At 33.1% G+C, this 15,280-nt stretch overlaps 2 protein-coding genes across 5 annotated transcripts in view; one reads left to right on the top strand and one right to left on the bottom strand.

The window, feature by feature from the left end:
• The window catches only part of LOC112051637 (uncharacterized), a 17,832-nt gene extending 14,411 nt beyond the window's left edge, over positions 1–3,421 (bottom strand). Inside the window, exon 1 of the mRNA XM_024090376.2 lies at positions 3,284–3,421. The gene's annotated coding sequence lies outside the window, so the exon portion shown is untranslated. The remainder of the gene's footprint in view (positions 1–3,283) is intronic.
• Positions 2,715–15,280, top strand: LOC128198808 (zinc finger protein 25-like). Of its 4 annotated transcripts, none has more exons than XM_052885903.1 (3): positions 2,715–5,393; positions 6,032–6,087; positions 6,492–6,647. In XM_052885903.1, exons 1-3 carry the CDS (start codon positions 3,764–3,766, stop codon positions 6,507–6,509), a joined length of 1,704 nt encoding a protein of 567 aa, XP_052741863.1. In that variant the 5' UTR covers positions 2,715–3,763; the 3' UTR covers positions 6,510–6,647. The 4 variants fall into 4 exon arrangements, 3 of the variants coding, with proteins under 3 accessions (XP_052741863.1, XP_052741864.1, XP_052741862.1); XM_052885904.1 differs by having other exon boundaries at positions 6,032–6,102; positions 6,492–6,632; XR_008251511.1 differs by lacking the exon at positions 6,032–6,087 and adding an exon at positions 11,016–15,280 and having other exon boundaries at positions 2,719–5,393; positions 6,492–9,456.

Here is a 15,280-nt window from a genome sequence, read left to right as displayed (position 1 = left end):
TTTCTATACACAACGTCGTACCGCGCTAAATCGCTTGGCGAAACCTTCCCACCAGCAAGACTTGGACCAGTACGGAAAGACCAGTATAATAAACAAATATACACGGGAATACCAATGAGGAAACCTCCATCGGCCCAGCCGGGGATCGAATCCAATTCAACGTTAGTTTATTTAAGTAGTTACTAACCTACATCGTTTATCAAATGAATAATATAACGTAACGCAATATGGTACAGTCGTGAGCCGGTAGGTACCTACTGGCGGATAAAGAGGAAAATGTCATCAGAGTTGTATTGTACAACACATGTAATTACAACACACTGTCAACGTATGTACTAATATTATAAAGCTGTAAAGTGAGGTTGTTCTTAGATAGATCTATTTTAGTGGATATGACCTCTGCCTGGAGGGCGTAGGTTTTAATCCGGTCCGAGGCATGCACCTCCAACTTTTCAGTTGTGTGCGCATTTTAAGAAATTAAATATCACGTCTCTCAAACGGTGAAGGAAAAACATCGTGAAGAAGCCTGCATACCTGAGAATTTCTGAATTCTCCTCGCGTGTGAAGTCTGCCAATCTGCATTAGGCTAGCGTTGTGGACTATTGGCCTAACCCCTCTCATTCTGAAATGTATTCCTAGTATCCGTTGGTGGTGGCTGGTTGTCTGGTCTATAGCTTGGAGTTAAACACGCTACTTTTATGGGTTTGGGTTTAGTTCTTCTCCCTGATTCCAATCCGATAGCAGTCACCTTAAAACCACTCTGGGTACTATAATTAACGAATTTATGTTTGGAATTATTCTCACTTACTATAAGGTTTTCCTTGTTCTCTAATGGCACTTCGCTTTTAATTACAAATTTAAAAAAAAAAAACACTTGTAAGGTCGTACGAATAATAATCAGGTAAGTACGTACATTTTACAAGTCAACAATATATAAGACAATAATGACTAGTTTTAACAATGTCTATAGATATATCGTTGATGTCTTTTTAATAGTAAATGTAAGTAGTTTGATATTAAAGAGTTCAACGCAACAGATTTTTGTCCTACGAGGTTATATCATATTTTATGAAAAAGATAAGCACCCAAAGAAATAAAAAAACACATCAAGAAGTAACTCTTCGAGTATAATTCTTTATAAACAATGCGGTGCAAATAATTTCATTTAAATCTACGAGTACCTACCTTCGAGTATCTATTGAATAAATTATTAAGGTATAAACAATAACTTTTTTATTAGAAATAAGAATCCGTGTCTTACCTACTAAATGTAAAAAATAAATTAAATGTTTATTAGTGCTAACCCATGTTTAGTGGCTAGGTCGTACGTTACAAATATTTACTGGTTAAATTAATTAAACTTTGTTTCCAGCAATTAAGTACATACCTAATAAGTACTGTCATCAACTAAACCATATTATACCTTACTATAGGTAAGTCTCTCCTCTAGTCCTCTCATATAACCATAAGACATTCGAGTTTTGGCTCATGCTCTACACTGAAAACCCCATGAAAATTTGTTCATGAACTAATTGGGACCGGTGGGATAGAACTTTCTCTGTAGGTATATGTTAGTTACTAACAGATACCTACAAAGAAAGTTCTATCAACATGCTTTTGTGAATTTTCGCTAGTATAAAAATACTACTACCAAATATTTTAAACGTGAAAGTTTGTATGTTTGTCGCCTTGTCGCACTCTTTATCGCCGCAACTACTTAACTGATTTGGCTGATATTTAAAATGATAGTTATTACCCTGGATTAACACATAGACTTCTCTTCGTCCTGAAAAAAATCCAAGGTTTCCCGAGATTTGTGAAAAACTGATTGTAATGATGCTACGAATTCGTTTAGGTACGTGAGTGTAGAAACCCTATTTTCACGCGGACGAAGTCGCGGCTATCAGCTAGTAATAGCTATCAGCTATAAGCATAGAGTAGGATATATGGCTATAAGTCACTCGTACCTAGTCCTACGTAATATAAATTGGTACTTACCTACTTACATCTATTTTCTAAATATTGAAATACCTACTCGTAGAGAAGTATATACTTATAGAAGCTACATATCTATCTAACTATTCTTACGTACTAGGTACACATCGATAAGTAAATAATAACCATTTGTAGCGATATAATAGGGATGATGACAGTTTTTTAAATTGTATATAAATTAAGAGTATACTAATAGTAAAGCAATTTTGTAAAAGGAACAGGGTATCTGTGATCATTACTTTCGGAGCTACAGGGATTTAAAGAGTCAGATTTGCGGCGCTGCCGCGGATCCCTGAAAAACGCCCCATACAAAATGGCTCGAAATAATGACGTCATAGGCAATGTAATGATCGTTAGATTTGTATGCGCGTTCAAACAAAATTACTAATATCTTTGTTATTTGTGCGTTTATGCTTATAGTTCATATATTAAAAAATGTCACATTTAATGTAAGGAAGCTAAAACTGTATAAATTTTCATCTAATTACGATAAAATATTTTTAATAGTTTTTGAAATTTTATAATCTCATTTATTTTGCAAATATCCAGACAATCTTTGCTTTTTATGTATAAATTAGTTAACATTGACCCTATTTACCCGAATGTATCATAAAAATCAATATATTCAAACCTAGTCATCATCCCCATTCAAGGTTCGCATAATTAAGACCGCCTTTATTCAGTCGCGTATCGAAGTGGTACGTTAGGTAGTTGGTACCTACTCCTCGCTTTGAATAAAGTACACGTAATTATGCACGTGACTTCGAGTTAAAATTAAATCAAGCTATATTTATTTTATTTCAAGCGAAGTTCCAGTGCAGGCGCGCTAACGTCGTTCTTACTAAAAAAATTAAGTGCGGTCGTTTAAAAATAAATACCAATCAGAAAACAGAACCCTCTGATGCACATGGGGTATAAATCCACATCGGTGCAACTAGAAGTTTTTTTTAACCGTCTCGGTGGTAAGGGCGTTTAGTAGAGATTGCTTATTATTATTTATTCCAAATTGTTCGTAATTACCTACTTGTAATCTAAAATACTTCAAAGATATTCAAAGTTAATATTATAAAAGTGATTAATTTGCTCAAAGTGGTCAGTGTGACATAGATTTTCAGATTTTCCATACAATAATATTTTCAAATAAAGAGTTATTTGTAATTTGTGAATATATTTATAGATGTCGCTACTAAACTTCAAAGCATTTTGTTAGCATATTTTGACGTTTAGTATCTTTGGTTGGTTTATCTTGAAGTCTAAAGAAAAGTGTGAAATTGAAATATTTACTTACTGATTGGAATTCGAGATATGAAGTGTTTTCAGTGAACTTCGCCTGTACTGATAAACCAAAACGTTATGTTGGCGTGACGAATCAGATACGATGTTCATGTAATACTTGAATTCATAAATCGAGGTTGCTTATTATGGATCGATAGCTCATTGTTCGGAGAACACAAGGTAATCGTCTTATTTATTTAAGACAAAAGGCAGAGGCTCAGTCCGTCCTTCACACGTTAGAACATCGTTATCAATGCACGTAACTGATCGGTTTATTTAGAGGTGATTATCGAAGTAACTAAGCAGTGCATGTAAGTACTCACGCTAGGAGCACGTCATTCGTAATTATTACACTCAAAAGACGTACATTTTACTAATATTCGGTCTTCGCTGGTGGTGGTACCTATCTATTGCTTTCTGCTACAAATTATTACAAGTTAGTAACATACTATTGCTTGCTTACCAGTGATAACATGTACTAGTTATTTATATCATGGCTAATGTAAAGATTAGAGTTAACTCATCCAGAACTGTGTCAAAAAGAGTCAAGGGGAGTGGTAAAATTGGTAAACATAAACAATCCTTATCAGGTTTTAACAATGTGGACACTCATTCCGTCACCAAAACTGTTAACACTTCACAGTCAAACAAAATTGTGAAGAACTCCTTGAATCAGCCTGTAAAGGAAAAAGACACAGTGCTTATAACAAATTCAAAACTCAAAAGGAATATTTGCATAGTGAAGGATTTTTTTAATGAAAATGGACTTATCAAAAGAAAAAACAAGGATAAATTGAGAATTTGCAATGACATTTTGAAAAATGAATTATTGATACAGGATAAAAAGGATAAGTCTAAGAGGACATCACAAAAAAGTGGTTTAAATAATAATAACAATACAGTAAGTGAGCAAAATTCAAACAGTGCAAAAACCTTGGAAATTCCTGCAGTAGATAAAGAGCAGACAACTATAAAGAATCACTTAGATCAAAATCCACGTGTACGCAAATATCCACAGAACAAACGAAAACCAAAAAAGGGGCTTTTTCAATGTGACTACTGTCAAAAACAATTTAGTACCAAATCGTCTATAAGAAGACATGTGTCATCACATCTTAATGCCAAGACCTTCCCATGTATTCAATGTAAAAAAGTGTTCCGCAAACAATTATACTTGTCAGCTCATATCACACGACAACACCCTGATTGGGGCCAGCATTACATGTGCAACTTGTGTGATAAACCCTTCTTGTTGAGAGAAAACCTTATAGCCCATATGGCGTCTCACACAAACACAGAAACAATGTTTAAATGCATTTACTGCAAAGAGAAATACTCCAATCAAATTGATTTAATTCAACATGAGAAGCAGCATCTTGTTAGCGGTTTGTATGACTGTATAATTTGTGAACAAAGTTTTGACTGCAGAAATAAATTAACAATGCATTTCAAAACTCATCTGAGAGTCAAAGACTTCATTTGTCAGCATTGTGGCAAGGAGTTCTTACGGATGAACTCAATGAGACGTCATGTACAGATTAGTCATGCAGGCATAAGAATCCAGTGTGCTATTTGCAAGAAATACCTTAAGGGTCATCTATCTGAACATATGCGTACACATGAAAAACGGCGTCCACATAAATGCCCAGACTGTGGACAGACCTTTACACAGTCCACCCAACTTACTGTTCATCGTCGTTCACACACTGGCACCAGGCCATACTCTTGCAGAATATGTAACCGACCATTCACTCACTCGAATGCCCTCATGCTACATATACGACGACATACTGGCGAAAAGCCGTTCCAGTGTGCAATGTGCCCTATGTCATTCTCACAACTGCCTCACATGAAAGCCCATATGAGAAAAATTCATGGCAAAGAAAACCCTTATAGATGCAAAAAGTGCCAACAGTTTTTCAAATTGAAGGTGGATCTTGAGAACCATGAAAAGATGTGCATAGTGGGAGATAAGGAACTATCCTTTGAGGAAAAAATAGAGGCATCTGTCAAAGTGGAAGAAGAAGAGGTTGTTGAGTCCGTCATGTCTTTGTCAAGGATGAGATTCCTTCTGGCACTTCTCCTCACAATGATTGCTACCAAAGAAAAACTCCAATATTTAGGTGCGTAAATTTTATTAAGTTATAACTTTATACACAAAATAAAATGCACTTGACATTTCTTATTTTATTGGTGTGACTTAAGCTTTCTGTGTGTGTGTGCCCAGTGAGCAGAGTACTTTATGGTAGATTCACAACAGTGCTGATTTTGTTGTACATATAAATCTCTGAATTCAATTGGTTGGTATATAGGTCTATTTTTTACCAACAAATAGCACTGTTATACATCACATTTTGATTTAAGAGATTTTGTATACTTGTACTACCAAATTTGCACTATCCATTACATTTGTGAGATTAATAAAGGAATTTTGTATTTCAAATTAAACTTTTGTAGTTCAAAAGTCTCTAAAAAACACAAACAGGATATTCTCAGTTTCATTATGCGTTCATTAAACTTTATTATTAGTACACTTAACAAAGTTTACAAGACAACGTTTTGTGCACCATCACCGATTCGTAATAATTTAAATCCATTGAACATGGTAATATAAAACACATTACCACTGCTGAACTTTCTCATGGGTTGCAAATGATTTGTTTGAGTTTTTTTTTTGTGTGCTTTTGTGGAGTTTTCTATGAGTGTTTCCATTAGCACGCATTCCATTATGTAGACTGACCATCAGGAGTTTTTATTCTAGCATATGTTCCCGCCATTCTATTACATGGCAAGCAAATTCATCATACGAGATCTTGGGTAATATTTTTATGAGTGAGTCCATTTATCATTTAGTTTATAATATTGGTGCTGGTTGGTGAAGGTATATAAATAGCATAATATGTGCTGTTATGATGATATTTAATTAATTCCAGCTTTAAATAGGTACTGGTAAGTTTAAAGAGGTGGCGGATGGATGGTCTTATCCTCTTTAATTTGAGGGGTGATGGAATTTGGTTGTATTAATTGGTGATTAGGTTTGATTTTAAAATTTTCCCTGATTTCAATTTACTACGAGTCTTCTGGTAACTTGTTCTGTAAAACTGTATAGTCAAAACATAAATTCTTCTAAATGATTTTATGATCTAAATCTTAATGATTTTAACCATAATTGCCTTCTAATTATTTTATATTGTGATTCTAAAAGGTTTTTTTCCATACAGGTTTCAATAAACGTCTAATAGACGATCTACTTGTGGAATCTCTGGAAGCTATGGGACACAATCCTTGCAATGATGATACTCTGGCACCCTTAAAACGTCTGAAAACAAATATAGAGATATTATTGAATGGAACTGTCCCAAAGGAACAGATGGCTAAGTTTAAAAAGGAACACAAACGTACAGAAGATATTCTAGAACTGCTTACTGATGAAAAGAAATAGGTAATTGCATGATGTAAGTAGTAATATGTAATTTGGTTTTATTCATGTCACATAATGTTTGGGTAATTGATCCATAGGTCCTGCAAACAGCATGACCTTCAGCAATAAATCACTTTAAAGCACAAGTTATTGGGCTAAAAATACTCAGTACCTTATTAGAGCAAGAAAATTAATAGTGTTAGTGCCACACTTTTGCCAGGGAATTTTCAATTTGAAAACATGCAAAGCCCTATGCCTGATACAGGAAAAAGATAGCAGAAAAGTTCGCCTGTGTTATTGCCTGCTGGCAGTGGCGTGGGTTCTTAACTAGGGTAAGCACTGTATGTACAAATAGTACAAAATAGAAAATTCCTCCAATACAGGTTTGTTTGTAATAATATCTCTGGGTATGCAGTGCGTTTATGCATCTATGAAGTGCACGCCACTGCCTGCTGTGGTCATAATTCGACCACTATTGTCATATATTATTATTGATAGAAGACACGATTTTGTGACATGAGTAACACTGATTTATCCACTATCACAATATCAGGAATTATTAAAGGTGTGAATTATTTTAATTGCACAATAGATGTCCATTTGGAGTTTAAGATCAGTATGCGGTTACATCATTTATTAATTAATTTATTACTCACAAGAACATCACATTTTTTTATATTCGAAAATATTATTATAGTTTTTATTCTAACATACATACACAGAAAGTATGTGCAAAGATTTCTTAATACTGTCATAACAATTGTTTGTGTTATTACAGTGAACTTCTGTTTAGAATAGTCTTTTGTAAGTTATCACATTTGATATTATGTATATTCAAACCTTAAATTAAACTTGATAAGCCATACACAGGGTGTCCTGTAAATATTACGACATACTCTACTTTTTTTTTATTTTAACAGGCATTGATGTCAGCTGTCACCCACACCCTGTAGAGTGTGTTGTAATGTATATGAGACAATCTGTGTAACAGCTAAAGATTAATCTTCGTCAGTAATTTTATTTTAATTTGTAGTTGTAAAAACAGCATTTTGTAGTTGTTGACACTTATTACTTGTTATAAAATGCTGGAAAAATAAAGCAATCAATAAGGCTTGCCATAAAAACCAAGAAGTGATCAGTCCAAAGCTTTTAATTTGTTATATTTATTTTATAGTATAATTTAATCTTATTATTTTTCTAATAATCAGGGATAAATTAATCTATAATTTGTTTGTCAGGTTTAGTAAAAGTCCAAAAACAGTATTGCCAATAATCTATTAAATTATTGTGGCGATATTTATTAAAATAATTAATGTTAGATTAATGTAGAAGTAGAAAATATTATTGTTTTATTATTTAATAGTATAATCATCACTTTGTGCCATTAATTAATGTTATATTTTTGTTTGAGTAGAAAATTTAATTTATACAATATTCATATTCATATTTTGAATAAATTTCCTTTCTGTTTAATGATAAGTTACTTAGTTAAGTTTTAATATGCAAATATTATAATCTAAATATATTAGGCCAAACCAAATAACTATAGTCCTCGACCGCTGGGCACAGAGGTGCAGGGGTATGAAGACAGGGCACTGAAAAAGGAGCAAGTGGAAAACACGTAGAAGAGGTTCTGAATAGGCTAGTTGACACTTTTTTAAAAGGTTTTAAATAGTTCAATAATGTTCTACTACACTTTTTTTTTTCATATTTTTTTGATTACATCAAAATTTTAGTTTTTAAATATGTTTTTGACACTACGAGCCAAAACGCCTGTCGGCCATGACAGTCTATGTTTCAACTGTTTCATGACGTCACTACAATAAATCCCATGATCCCAAACAAATGGAGCGTTGGACAAAAATTATTGTTAACAATTTAGTTCGACGTTTTAGTACATCAAGTGACGTCACAAAACGACGACGACGACAGCGTTTTTGACGTTTGGAAAATATTAAAAAATACGTGATATTTAAATTAAGTTTTATAAGAAATCCTATACTTTTAATTGATATCGATATATTTCGGACCCTTATTCCATGTTGTACACGAAATTAATATTGTTTATATTCAATAGGGTAGTTGACTCATATCAAATTTAATTCGAATCAAAAAAAAAATGAAAAAAAAAACAGTCTATGGTCGAAATTTTCTTAGATGACTTTTTAACACAACAATAATGGCCGACTATGAATCAGAGACAATCAGTAGGGTTGAGAAGTTAACGGCGGGCATCGGAACGATATCAAGTAGGTATCGTTATAACTGAAATACCTAAACTAAAATATCCGTTACTATACTACGTTATCTTAAAAGGGAACGTATACTAACGTTTTTCGGTTGTGTGCATTTTAAGAAATTAAATATCACGTGTCACAAACGGTGAACGGTGCACGGTTTATGCCTATGGGTACGCGTGGTTAAGAAATGGGGTAATCTTTTTTTATTATTATTATAAATATACTTAAACAATACACATCACTATCTAGCCCCAAAGTTAGCATACAGAGTAGCTTATGTTATGGGTGCTAATATAGTTGATATTATAGTATTAATATACAATTATATACTACATACAAAATATATAATGTATAAATACACTACATATACACTTATATAATGTATAAATACACACAGACACTTGAAAACACTCATGCTCATCACACAAATATTTTCCAGTAGTGGGAATCGAACCCACAGCCGTGGATGCAGAAAGCAGGGTCACCCACTGCGCCACGCGGCCGTCTCTTTCTTTAGTCTTTTGGGTACGTACTAACGTCCAAGATTTGCTTATACTTCAAAAAAGTGTGCACGTATCCACGTACATACTGGGTGTAAGGGACATGATACCGAAAACTGCGTGAAGAGGTTAAATTTAGTTTCCACATCGATATTTTAAATACCAATTACGTCGGAAATGAGAAAATTCAGATTTTGAGCACGCAATGTACAGCGAACAATGCGATAACAACGCTCCGCAATCTACTGCGTACGTACAAGTAGGTACGTACGCATCGACAGCAAATCGGCTGGCTACACTTACCTATCTAATACCTATTTTTTTATACTTTACAAGTTTTTAACTAGGTACAGGTAGTTAACTTACTTCAGGTTGTTTCTGGTTTACGAGACGTTCTGTCGTCGTAGTAGGTACGATATTCATGAGTACTGAATTGATTTGATCTAAGTATTTCAAGACTTCTCAGTCAACACACACAAACACACACAATACAAACGACACAATTGTATGAGTATTCGTTACAGAAAATCACTACTAACATAACATAAAACATACACTAAAGTTTTTGAATTTTGGTTTGTTTGTCAACAGACCGCCGAACACGAACTAAAGCAAAAAATAGCGTAGCGTCTAGCGAAAGGACCTAAAGTTTTAATATTTTGAAAATATCTATTAACCGCGCCGCGCGGCTTAGGTTAGAGAGAGATAGCAATTATTTTCCTCGGCACCGGCGGCGGTCGGCAATACAACGTCGCGCAGTTTGTTTGTGACTTTGTATAGATACCTATTAGTCGTGACCTGCCTATTTCACCTCTTGGAAAACAGCTGATCGCGCGCATTTTGCAAATTAAATTTACATTGCTAGTTTTCATCTATCTCAATACGATTTTTATTAAAAATCGTATTGAGATAGATGAAATAAGTACTTCTAAGCTGTAATTAGTTAAAAAAAACTGTAAAAAAAAATTTCAATATCGTGAAAAGACCGACAAAAAATTTCAACGCTGAGAGACTCAGAATCATGTACTGAACCACTGGATTAAGTTTTCGTTAGCATGTCCCTTACACCCAGTATAGGTAACCGTATTTGAATAAACTAAATTTGTAGACTCTGCCCTGCATGTATATTTTTGAAATATGTAAAATAGTCAGAAAAAAAGGTAATTATTACGAAAATACTTATAGACCACAGCGTTTCCATGAAAAAAAAACTCATTTACCCTTCTTCATAATTATTACTCTACATCTACAACTTAATGTTATCCATACCAGTGTTTGAATAATGCTACTATTCGTAAGATATCTTTTACGCTATAGAATAACGTGAGCATATTTATTGTATAACATTTTCATTAAAAAACTATTTTTTAAAATAAAATGATTATAAAATATCAATTTTCCATCTTTAAACTAACAACATATCAATTATTAAAGAATCATTCATTATCATTTATCGATAAGTTAACGCTCGATGTTATTTACCCATCCTTGCTTTTCATAGACAATCTAGCGTTACGAAATGTCAAATTGCCGTAATCGTAGTTAAGCTGTGCAAATTAATCTTGTTATGATTTTGTTTTTCAGAAAATAAATGTGAATAAATCGTAAATTCGGTGTAGTTTTTGGTGTAATTCGTACTGTACGCGTATAATAAAGGATTGAGACACTTTGTTCTTCAGAAATTACGTATAACGTAAGTGAAATATGTGATTTTAGTGACAAGACGGGTTTGTTTTGGTCATAAGACTTCTAAGAAAATTTCGACCATAGTAGAATAATGAACTATTTAAGATCATTTAAAAAAAGTGTGAACTAGCCTATTTGATATGAGTCAACTACCCTACTATTAGCACAGAGTAACCAAAGTGAGTTTTTACAAACTGCGTGCTGTGAAGCCGGTGACTCCCATAAAAAAAAAACAAAAGTCACGCGTCTCCTTGACATCCGCAATTACAAACTTTTTTCATAATTTGTATTTCAAAATTGAACAATATCAACAATTACGTAAATTAATATAATAATCAAATAATGACCAATAAAAAAATACTCCATCTTATTTACCATCTACCCGCAAAATATTTTGATATCATAGTAAATCTGTATGAAAGCGAATGTATCACGAAATAATTATCGAAAACCGCTTGACAAAAATAGTATTTAGCAGAGAGGTAGTTTATAATTTGTAGCTAAGAAGTAATTTTGTGACGGCGGTCGAAGTCGCGCTAATTTCGTATAGAATACCTTTTATCCCTTGGTGCCACACGCACTTTTCTCGCTCCCCTCTGTGCGTAGTACTGCTATAAAACGATGTTTTTATAACTCGACAAATCAAATTCGCATTTGTATCTCTGTCTCTGCCTATAGCATCTTGTTAGACAGAGTGAGATAGACACAAATTCGAGACTCGCATAGTCGAGTTATAAAAACACCGTTATCAATAGAGCTATTGTACCCTGAATGCGTGGGTAAGGACTCTGCTATTTGGTTTGTCTATATCTTAGTCCTATTACAGGGTAGGCGAACCAATGGCACGCGTGCCATTGATGGCACGCGACACAATATTTTGGGCACGTCGCCGATCATAAAACATGTGTAAAGTAGGTATTTGACATAAATTATTTGTCATCTAACCTTTTGTTTACTTTATTTCATAAAGAGTTTTGATAGTATTTATTATTGTTATTCTCCAAATAATCAGAAAGTCAAAATTATTTGATGGCACGCCAATGACCCCATTAAACATTTTTTAGAAAAAATGGCACGTTGATGCATAAAGGTTCGCCTACCCTGTCCTATTATTTTCGAGTTCCAGTGCCATTCCTTGTTTGTTTGATTGTTTGCTTCTTTGATAAAAATAGATTATATTGTTACATGTAATATTCTTATTGAAATTTAATTAGAAATTGTGCCTGTGCTATGATTATATTACTATTAATCTGTCATATAACCTATTTATGAAGTATAGTTGAGTTGACATATAATGAATAATCAATAAATATATATTATTATAATTGTAGTGACATAGACATACATACATAGTCATAGATTATTATACACAGACAGATTGTTATTGGTCGGAATCTGGTTTGCCGTCATCTGATTAGGTTAACTGTTATTGTTCTAAATAATTTTCAATTGCATTTTTCTAGTAAAAAATAGTTTAAAAATATTGGGAAACTCAAAAATGCCTTAGATTATTTATAGTATATATCTATAGGACATAATATACTGAAATAGACCTCGCTTAAAAAAGACAATAAATTTAAATTCGTCAATTAGTTGAAATACAATAGTACCTTTTGTAGTGTATTATTGTATGTTTAAAAGTGTGGTATTCGAAAAAAAGTATATTTGTTAAACTCCTTGTTTAGTTTCATTGCATCACTTTGTAACATCAAGTTTATTATTTAAGGTTTCTGAGCCCGTAAAAAATGCTAAAATATAATAACTAGCTTATGGTCTCCACAAATTATGCCCCAGAGTTATAAAACAAATTTGGTGATATAATATACTCATAATTATATAAATATTCTTGAGAAAATGGTTAATATTATAATTTATATTTATTTTTAGTGGATAATACACAGTTCGTAAAATATGACAACACACTAGGGGCTTACTAAATATTTATTTTATTTTAATATTATAGATATATACTGTCTTTTGTCTGGCGTATGATAATAAAATTAATTTTTGACGAATTAATTGAAGAAATAGGTGAATTAGTGTTTTCTGAAGATGCTATGAAAATGTAAATTTGAATTCATTGAACCCGATTTAAATCCAATGACGTTATTTGTTTTATTCATGTGGCAAATACCAAACCACGTAATGCAACAATTGTTAATTTTAATATTTATAGAATAAGAAATACACATATTCATAAGGTATTTTATCAATATTATGAGTGCGTGACTTGACTTGTATATAAACTTGGTTCTCATGTTGCTACATGCCTTAGCGGACTATAAATAACACCATCGGTCTAGTTTCCGTTTCTGTGGGATAAATTAATAGGCTATATTACAGTGCCCGCCACGAGATATTGTGTTTTGTGAAGTTAGGAACAAGTGACTGCGCAATGAATCATTATCGGCACTAACGGCGCGGGCGGGAAGTGTTCGCGTCTGTACGAATGTACTCATTCCGCGGCTAACTTCACAAACATAAAGATCCGAGGCGAGGCGAGCACTGTACTTGCTTTCTAATGGGAAAAGATTTAATATCTGTGTTGTACTTTTTATGTTCAATCGTAAAAAACAAAAAAATAATCTTCCAATTAATAATATTACCTAATTTAGAAGAGCAGTAAAGCATTGCGTCCAACATTCAAGGATTGAAAGGAGTTACAAGAAATATAGCATGTGAATACGTGATGATACCTACCATTTACAATTAGGTACCTATTATTACAATTATACTAGTATTGTTGGTTAATCAGAATGTTCAATTATATTGCGCAGTTATTGAAAACGGAGATCCCGACTGTGATACAAATAGTTATGGATATCTGCACTGCATTATTAACATACAAATCGTACCGAATTTTCACATGTAGATCAAAGATGGCGGAACCGATTTCATGCGTGTCTTGAGGAATTATTATGGAAGATAGAGTTTTTTAGAGCCTGCACAGACAAAAAGGAGTTGTTTTTAATTTTTTCAGTTATGTATCAACGTTTAGCTATAACTATACTACCGCGCTGCCTAGTATTTGCGCTGTGGGTAGAGAACACGGGACTCAAAACAGCAGTAGCGTTACTCTGTGACGGTGTTTTTTAACTCGACAATGTGAGTTTCGAATTTTCTATCTCTCTCTCTATCTATAGTATTATATTAGGCAGAGAGAGAGATAGAGACAATTTCGACATGTCGAGTTATAAAAATATTGCTATGTATAGGACGCTTTCTGTCTATGTGGGCCCTTAGGGAACGCGGTAGTATATGATAAATAAACGATAACAAAAATTTCTATTTATACTTAGTCTACTTTATTTTCACTTAAGTCACGTTAAATAGTTGTTCAGGCATCTTGCCTATACATTTATTTAAAGTTTTTTTCAGTCATTTTCTTATTCCTTAATAGTTTATCTAAGTCGGGCATTTTCCGTTTTAACGATTGCTTCTAAATTTCAAATGTCTACGAAATTATGAAGATAGGTAACTACTCGTACTTGCCAATAGCCAATAGGTAACCATTTTACAAAGTGTTCAGCCAAAGAAAAGGCCCACCTAAAGTGTGGGATGTGTGAGTTCGTGTAAAGTAAAGTTGCCGCGCTTATGCCTAGTTCGGACTACTTAGAGTCGGACTATAATCGAGTACGAATGATTTTTGGGCGGCAGCAAGTAGTTTAGTTCGCTAGTCGACTAAAATGCTAAAATAGTCCGAACTAGGCCTTAGTGCTATTCTGTACGATTTTTTAAAACTCGTGAGTGTGAGATTCGAATTCATCTCTATCTCTCTTTTTCTAACATGATACTATAAATAAAGATGGGTAGAGGTGAATTCAAAACTCTTGCTGTCGAGTTATAAAATTATCGTTACAAAATAGGTAGGTATAGTAAATCTCTACTTCAGTGAGAGTGCACTGTAGGTAGTAATCAAAATTACACATTTACGATATTCAGAACGGCAAAGTTACTTGACACGAAATGTATATTACAAATAGATAAGTTAACACAATGCATGTACAAAATAGTTTGAGAAAATACATAGCCAGATCCTTATTTTGTATAAGAAAATATGTTTTATATTATTGACTAAAAAATCTCATGTTATGTTATGGCTTAGTATACCAAAGAAAATACAAAGTAGGTAGTTAAGTAAATAAATGTTTTAATGTATGGAA

Source organism: Bicyclus anynana, chromosome 15 (assembly GCF_947172395.1).
Source record: "Bicyclus anynana chromosome 15, ilBicAnyn1.1, whole genome shotgun sequence".
Taxonomy (NCBI): domain Eukaryota; kingdom Metazoa; phylum Arthropoda; class Insecta; order Lepidoptera; family Nymphalidae; genus Bicyclus; species Bicyclus anynana.
The sequence above is the reverse complement of the archived record's forward strand: the minus strand, read 5'-3'. Positions and strand labels throughout refer to the sequence as shown.